This window comes from Trichechus manatus, unplaced genomic scaffold (assembly GCF_000243295.1).
Source record: "Trichechus manatus latirostris isolate Lorelei unplaced genomic scaffold, TriManLat1.0 scaffold00024, whole genome shotgun sequence".
Taxonomy (NCBI): domain Eukaryota; kingdom Metazoa; phylum Chordata; class Mammalia; order Sirenia; family Trichechidae; genus Trichechus; species Trichechus manatus.
In genome coordinates, this window is record NW_004443960.1 from 20,051,634 (window position 1) to 20,059,969 (window position 8,336).

Consider the following 8,336-nt stretch of genomic DNA (forward strand, 5'->3'; position numbering starts at 1 on the left):
ATTTGAGCCAGAAGGAACACTGTATTCTGCTGCAGAAGTAAAGTGGGTCTTAGAAATCCATCTCAGGCCCAGGGACAACTGCAAGCAGAGCCTTGCAATTGAAATGTGCATTTCAGTTGAACTTAATTTTTTAAAAAAGGAGGCATGTGTTTGTTGTCTCTACCCAGAAAGATCCACTGTAAGGGGACACCAAGAGACTCTGGCCCTAGGCTGGGACTCATTCTTGCCTTAATAAGAGTAAACATTTATTAAGGAGCCCTGGTGGCGCAAATGGTTAAACACTGGCCTGCTGAGAGGTTGGCAGTTCAAATCCACCCAGCAGCTCCACGGGAAAAAGACCTGGTGAACTGCTTCTGTATAGATTACGTCCAAGAAAACCCTATGGGGTAGTTCTACTCTGTCCCATGGGATCATTATGAATCAGAATAGACTCAACAGCACACAACAACAAGCATTTATTGAGTTCTTTCCCTGTGCCACGCACTTTAACTCATGATTTGATTCCATCCTCACAACAACCCTATGAGGTATTGCTGTTGTATCCCGTTTTCCAGACAAAGAGACTAGGATTTAAAGAAGTTAAAGTTTAAGCCAGGATTTAAAGGAGGTAAGTGATTTGCCCAAGATCATATAACCTTTAAGTGGCTGAGTTGGGATTTAAATCCATTTCCGTCTGCATCCAGAATCTTCATTGTGTACCTTCTCATTCGAGAGGGCCCATAGCCCTCTCCCTGAGGGGCCACAGGCTCTCTGTAAGGGTCTTCACTGAGATTAAGTGAATAGTCCTCACTAAGGTTAAACGAAAAAGCCAAACCCATTGCCGTCGAGTTGATTCCGACTCATAGTGACCCTATAGGACAAAGGAGAACTGCCCCATAGGGTTTCCAAGGAGTGGCTTGGTAGATTCGAACTGCCCACCTTTTGGTTAGTAGCCAGACTCTTAACCACTGAGCCACCAGGGCTCCTCGCTAAGATTACTTCACCGGAATTCAATGTAGACTGGTCGGTTCTAACCAGTTTCTTTCTCTTCTTCTCTGCTTCCACCTTCTCTTCCCCTCTCCCCAGTTTTAACCTGATCAGCTTTGCAGAGGGCCTACAGCCATGGCAGGAAACCTTGGTGGCAACCACAGATGCAGCGTGTCGCGAGGCTATGCAATGGGTGACCCATTTGGAAGCTCAGGGGAACACCTCAGTCTTGCAAGCATTACTGGCAAGTTCCGACACTGAGCCCAATCCCCACACCATCACCTATACTGATATTATGAAGGTTGCCTTCCATCTGCATGATGCTTTAGAATTTACAAAGCACTTTAGCATTTACAAAGTGTTTTTCACACTTATTTCATCTTTCCCACAACCCAGTGAGAGAGGGATTCTTGTGGTTCCCACTTTTAGATGGAGACACAGAGTTTCAGGAAGTTAAGTGACTTGCTTGGGGTTAACCAGCTAGGAAATGGGCCATGGTTTTTGCCCTTCCTGGTTAGCTCCACGAGTCCCTGAGTGGTACACATGGTTAACGTGCTTGGCTGCTAACCAAAAGGTTGGAGGATCGAGTCCAGTCAGAGGCACTTTGGAAGAAAGGCCATTGAAAACTGTGTGGAGCGGTTCTATTCTGACACACATGGGGTCGCCGTGAGTTGGAGTCGACTCAACAACTGGTTTTTGGTTAGCCCCTGCCTTTGAGCCAGCCGAACTTCCCATGCTGTTTCAGAAAGCTTTCAGCTTTCCTGATGTGGAAGGATTGTACCTGCTGACCGACGGGAAGCCAGACACAAGCTGCAGCCTTATTCTAAGTGAAGTCCAAAAACTCAAGGAGAAAAGAGACGTGAAAGTGCACACCATTTCCTTTAACGGCTCAGACAGGTGAGCAAGGAGGAGTCACCTGAGTTTTTTTACCTTTCGCCTGGCCACATATCTGAGGGGAGGGTCTGAGCCACTTCACCCAATCCAGGGACTCACCTTAGACGGTGACCTCTCCTGGGCCCAGATCCCATGACTTAGACATTAGGAGTTGCATTGTTTTCCTAGAGGGCCTGCACAGGTGTTACACCCCAAAGTGGAAGTACCTCTCTCCACCCCTAACCTGCCCATCAATAGGGCGCGCTCTGACTTTCTCCATCAGGGAGACAGATTTGCACTGATTCACCCAGTCATGTTTTATTCTCCCTAACGATCTCTGCTTGGGAGCACATTTGTGAATATTTAGGGAAAAGCTAGAGATGAAAACATAACAGATTAATGTAACATTGTTACGGTTCTTTCTATAAAAGGTCACTACAGAAGAACATTTGTTAGATAACAGAGATTCCACGCCTTCAGAAAAACTTTAATATTGTTATTAAATAACAATAATAATAAAATTATTTTAAATTATTTAAAAATTATTAAAAACTGTGGCTACTATAGTAATTTAGGGACATATTGGATCTGCTGGTCTCAACCATAAGCTCCATAAAGATCAGACCACGTCCCTCACTGGCCCAACACATAGTAGGCACTGGATAAATGTCCAGTAAATGAATGGGGGCTGGAATGTGCTGGCCATGTTCTTTGAGGGAATCCAGGCTAAATGGCAACATCAACATGGTGAACCCCCCTCACTTAGCAGCAACTGGCTAGGAGAGGGGACTTGAGGATGCAAACAATTGACAATAGCACAGAGCCTTGGGATCCAAGTTCCATTACCAGGGCAGTTTCTCTTAAATCCGACAGACTTAAGCTCCTCCTGGACCTAGGGCTCAGGGGAACTTGCCTGGAAAACTGGTTGCCTCACCTAGCCCTGTTTCTCCCTACTAGGGCAGCAGTTGAATTTCTGAGAAAGCTGGCCTCCCTTACCAGGGGACGGTATCACTGTCCTGTTGGGGAGGACACGGTCTCCCAAATTCATGGCCTGCTGACCAAAGGCTTCACTGATGAAAAGGTAAGTTGTGGAGCTGCAGAGGTCTGTTGAAATGGCTCAACAAAATGACAACACGTGGTTGTCTCCTTCTAACTAAAAAGATCCCTGCTTCTCTTGTAAACAGTGGTTTCCTGCACTGAGTGGAAGGCTGTGTTTAATTAGCTCTAGGATTATTCTCCTGAGACTTTGGATTTTCAGGTCCCATCCAGTCATTTAATGGATTCAACTTCACACTCATTTCCCCTTTTCAAGGATCCTGCCTTGCCACTATTTGAAGGAGATGATTTAAAGAGACTGGCCCAGGAGATCACCAAGGCCAGAAGCTTCTTCTGGCAAGCCCAGTCCTTCAGGTATCCCCTTCAAGCAGCCCCTCCCACCCACCACTTGGCTCCAGCCCACCCAGACCCTGGACCCCATCAAGACAGGGCCTGCCCTAATCATGGCACCCTTGCTCCAAGGACTCCTGCCCTACTTCTCCCTGCTAGGCCCAGAAGTCTGGGCATCAGAGGAAACATCTTCCTTCATCTTCTGTCCACCAGATCCCAACTCCAGAAGAAAAACAATGTGGAACCAAAGGTTGCTTCTTTATAGAGAAGCATTCTCAGGTAAGGGAGGCAAGAGACTCACCACATGTTGAGTGCCTACTAAGCCAGGCAACATGCTGGGGAGGGATTTCTCCAAACAGATGGGCCATTCTACAAAGAACCATTCCCTGGGTGTATCTTGGCCATGAGGGCAAAGTGACCTGGAAATCTGCAAGCTACAGGTCATCCACTGAAAACACAATTCCAGGCACCAGGACTCCTTGGAAGTTGAGGAAGAAAGACTCAGTTCTTTGTGTATTGGGCCATCCCCACCCTAACTCTCCTGCCCTGTCCCCCAACACACCACACACTTCAGCCACAAGATTGCCACTCACTGGGATGCCCTGCACTGAGCCCCCTACCAGGGATGTCCTTCTTGCCACTTTCTGCCTGGTGACTCCTGCTCATCCTTCAAGGCACAGCTCAAATGATATCACCTCCACTGTGAAGATGTCCCTAGGACCCATCAAGAGCTGGGAGCCTCCAGGCAGAGTTGGGAGCCTCCAGCCTTCATCCCTTAGCATCCTGACCAAACTCTCTCTTCTTGCTCTTAGCACTCCATGTCATGATTCCTTGCTCACTTGTCTAACTCTTCTCCTTGACCATGAGCTCCCTCAGGATGAAGCAGTGTCCTAACCATCTCTGGGTCCCCAGAACCTGTCATGTGGAAGATGCTCAGTAAACATCGACCATCCAGCTTAGTTGTAGGAGTCCAGCTCTGGAAACCAATCTGATGGGATTGTTTCTGTCCTGGTCCTCTCATTCTGGGCTTCCCATCACCCTGGTTCATGGAGGGTTATGCAGATTCACCATTAGCCCACCCCTGCTGCCACCTCAACCAAACGGAGCTGAAGGCTGCTCTGGAGCCCAATCTAGAGTGAATGCTCTGCTCGAGCATGTGGAATCAGGTTGAGTCTCCGGACCCAGCCCCACTGCGTACATATGAAGTGAATGTGCAACGTATTATGTTATCTGGAGTCGTTTTCTAAAACCAAAAAAAAATTGCTTTTATTGCATTAATAGCATTAAAACGACTTTAAAGAAAAACTGTTTGAAGTGATCATTGGTGTGTGTGTGTGTGTGTGTGTATGTGTAGACTTTATTTATTAAAAGACCATATCCAGAAGATATAAAGAATTCCTTCAAATCAATAAGAAAAAGATAAACATCCAGATATTTTAAAATGGACAAAAGACTCAAACAGGCACTTCACAAATGGACAATAGGTATATGAAAATGTGTTCAACAGCCTCAGCCATCAGGGAAGTGCAAATTAAAACCACTACACACCCACCAGAATGGCTAAAAATAAAAAGACTAGCCCAAAAGCAAAGATGTGAAGGTAGGAAGGGACAGGAAAACTGGACAAACGGACACAGAGATCCCAGGGTGTAAAGGGAAAGGAGGGGGAGAGTGCTGACACATTGTGGAGATTGCAACCAATGTCCCAAAACAATTTTTGTATAAATTTTTAATGAAAAATTAATTTGCTCTGTAAACTTTCACCTAAAACACAATAAAATTTAAAAATAAAAAAGACTAACAATATCAAGATATGGAACAATTGGAACTCTCATACATTGCTGGAGAGGGTAGAAATTGGTTCAACCACTTTAGAAAACTTTTTGGCAATTTCTACTAAAATAAAATATACTCCTACTCTAAAAAAAACCCATTGCTGTTGAATCAACTCCGACACATCACGACCCTATAGGACAGAGTAGAACTGCCCCACAGAGTTTCCAAGGAGCGGCTGGTGGATTCAAACTGCCAACCTTTTCGTTAGCAGCTAAGCACTTAACCACTGCACCACCAGGGCCCCACCTACACCTACTCTATGACTCAGCAATTCCTCTCCTAGGTGTTTACCCAAGAGAAATGAGTGCATATGTTCCACAAAAGACTTGTACAAGAATGCTTATAGCAGCTTTGTTCATAAGAGTCAAAAATCAGAAACAACCCAAATGTCATCAATGGTAGAATGGACAAATAGGTTGTGATACATTTGTGCAGTGGAATATTAAGCAGCACAACGATTTAAAAAGAACTACAGCTGCATTCAACAACATACATCAACCTCATGAACAATATTAAGAAGAAGAAGCCAGACACAAAAGAGTACATACTGTGTGCTTCCAATTATATGAAATTGAAGAGCAAGCAAAAGTAATTGTTGGTGATAGAAGTCAGAACTGTGGTTACTTCTGGAGGGGTGTTTACCCATGAGAGCACAAAGGAGACGTCTGGGGTGCTGAAAGTGTTCTATATCTTGATTACATTAATATATATTGTTGTTGTTAGTTGCCATTGAGTCAATTCCGACTCATGGCAACCCCATGTGTGCAGAGTAAACTGTGCTCCATAGGATTTTCAAGGCTGTGACCTTCCATAAGCAGATCGCTAGGCCTGTCTCCTGAGGCACCTCTGGGTGGGTCTGAACTGTCAACCTTCCAGCTAATAGTTGAGTGTTTAATTGTTTGTGCCACTCAAGGACTCCTACATTCATACTTCCATAAGTAAAAGTTACTTAAGTTGTTAAAATAAAACTCAATTTACTAAGGTTTGACAAGCCCCCTAGCTGGTTTGGAGTTGGTCCATACATTTAACAAGTACTGCCTGACACCTGCTTTTACCATGCTCTGTGCTGGGCCCTACAGAAACATGGCCCCTGCCATGGTGGATCTGTCTGGTCATCAGACAACTGTGGACAAGACTGCGATCAGGGCAGTTCAGGGGGCTGTGGGGGAACAGAGGAGGGCACGTAGCCCAGGCTGGGTGCCAAAAAGATGCATCTTTGGCAGTGGTGTAAGTGACTGGAAGCACAGAAAGTTCTTGGACAGCTACCCTTCTGGGTCCCCTCGATAAGCACAGATAAAATGGCCTGTGGTTGTGTTGTAAGCTATGCTTCTCCTAGGAAAACAACACCGACTAACTGGTCCTGGGGAATGTGAGTTCTCTGGACCTGTTTGTGGGAGAGGAAGAGACTGGTCTTTGTGAATGGAAGGATGGACCAGAGACATGACTTAAGGCACAGAACCTGGGTTTGAATTCCAATCTTTCATAGAATGATGATAACAGCTACCATTTTTTGAGCACCAACCGGGCAGGCATGATGCTAAGCATTTTGCATTTATAGTGTTAGCCATAAGCCTCACAACCTCACAACTGTAAAGTACACACCATTTCCAGTTTACTGATGAAGAAACTGAGCCTCATGGTCGCCCACAGACATGCAGCAAGAGAGCAGCAAAGCCAGGATTTGAACCCAGGTCTGACTCACACTCCAAGCTTCCTTTTCATCTCTCTGAACCTGTTTCCCTGTCTCTTAAATTGAGATAAAACTCACAGAGTTGTGAGGATTAAACAAGATACCTTACCATCTGGCACATAGCATGTGCTGGCTAAGATGTTGTTTTTCTCTTTCCCACGCCCACCTCTGTCTACAGAAGATGTTCATATGGGCGAAGCCTTTCCAGACGTTCTCTTCAGACCAAAGTGGCCAGCGCTCGGTGCTTTCTCAGCCCCCTGTAGCGCTAATCTAGAGCTGTGTGAGCTGTTGCATACGGGCCTGCCCCTCTGCTACGACCACTTGAATATGAGTGTCCTGGAGCCAGGGATGGTGTGATCCATCTGGATCCCCAGCACAGAAGACAGGCCAGCACTGAGGAAGCACTCGTTAATCGTGGAATGATGGCATTGGTGATGGATGAACACAGAGGTGGGTGGAAGAACACAAGAAAGGAAGGGTAGATAGATGGGTGGAGGACAGAAAGATATATGGAATGAAATATCCATATGGATGGACGGACGGATGGATGGATGGATGGATGGAAGTTTGGATGAATGGAAGGCTGGATGGATAGAAATTTGGATAAATACGTGGAAGGATGGATGAGAGAAAAGATGGATGGATGAATAGATAGGTGGATGAATGGACGGACGGATAGATGAATAAATAGACAAAATAGATTAGTAAAAAATGGGAAGAAGGATGGATGGACAAAGAGATGGATGGAGGAATAGGTGGGATGATGGATAGATGGATGAGAGGAAAGTGAGAGGGAATAAGGGCAGGCAGAAAGGAAGGTAGGGAGGAAGGAAGCCTGACTGAACAGAGAGGAAGGTGTGGAAGAATGGATGTAAGTGTATGTAGGTGGGTAGAGCAAGAAACAATCGTTTCCTGGAACTTTAAAATGACCGTGCAAACAGGACAGAGCCCCGCACGCAGGGCCTTTAAGTCCTTTCATCTCAACCCTGTGCGCTTGGCCGGCGGGCCCGGCCTTGGAGAACTCGAGGTTCCCGCGCGGGGAGGTGGCGGCGGCCGCGTGCGGGGCGCGGGGGCGGGGCGTCCCGTGTGCCCCGCCCGACCAGCCCCGAGGAGGCGGAGGCCCCGTGGCGCGCGGCTCAGCGCGGAGAAGACGCAGCGTAGGGAGTTCGCAGCACCGTGGGAGCCGGGGCCAGGTGAGAGCAGCCCTGGCGTGGGCCGGGGACGCGGGGACGGGGGAGGACCCGCCCCCGGAGCTGCCCGGGCCTCGCTGCTCTCGGTCCTCAGGGTGGGGGGGTGGGGGGCAGGACGCGCTCCTTCCCGCTCCCCGCGGTCGGTCTATGACGCTCCCCTCCCTTTCACCACTCCTCTCCCTAAGCCCCACTCTGGAGTCCCCACTGACCTGCATTCGGGTTCTGGCCGAGCCATTTACTGTAACTCCATCACAATTACCGAATGTTCTCTGAGCCTCATTTTCCACCTCTAGATGCCTGGGACGGTAGCCCCTACGTCACTGCACCACCAGGAGAATTAAATGTGGCAGTGTTCCTAGTTAGCCTTGCTTTGGCGTACAGCACCCACAGGTCTT

The 8,336-nt window shown here is 47.3% G+C and overlaps 1 protein-coding gene across 1 annotated transcript in view; it reads left to right on the plus strand.

Annotated features, from left to right (window-relative positions):
- VWA3A (von Willebrand factor A domain containing 3A) overlaps window positions 1–3,490 on the plus strand; it is a 61,328-nt gene extending 57,838 nt beyond the window's left edge. Inside the window, exons 28-32 of the mRNA XM_004373455.2 lie at window positions 1,066–1,210; window positions 1,712–1,863; window positions 2,797–2,920; window positions 3,152–3,249; window positions 3,439–3,490. Coding sequence (XP_004373512.1) covers window positions 1,066–1,210; window positions 1,712–1,863; window positions 2,797–2,920; window positions 3,152–3,249; window positions 3,439–3,490 — 571 coding nt within the window. The remainder of the gene's footprint in view (window positions 1–1,065; window positions 1,211–1,711; window positions 1,864–2,796; window positions 2,921–3,151; window positions 3,250–3,438) is intronic.
- The last annotated feature ends 4,846 nt before the right edge of the window (window positions 3,491–8,336 follow it).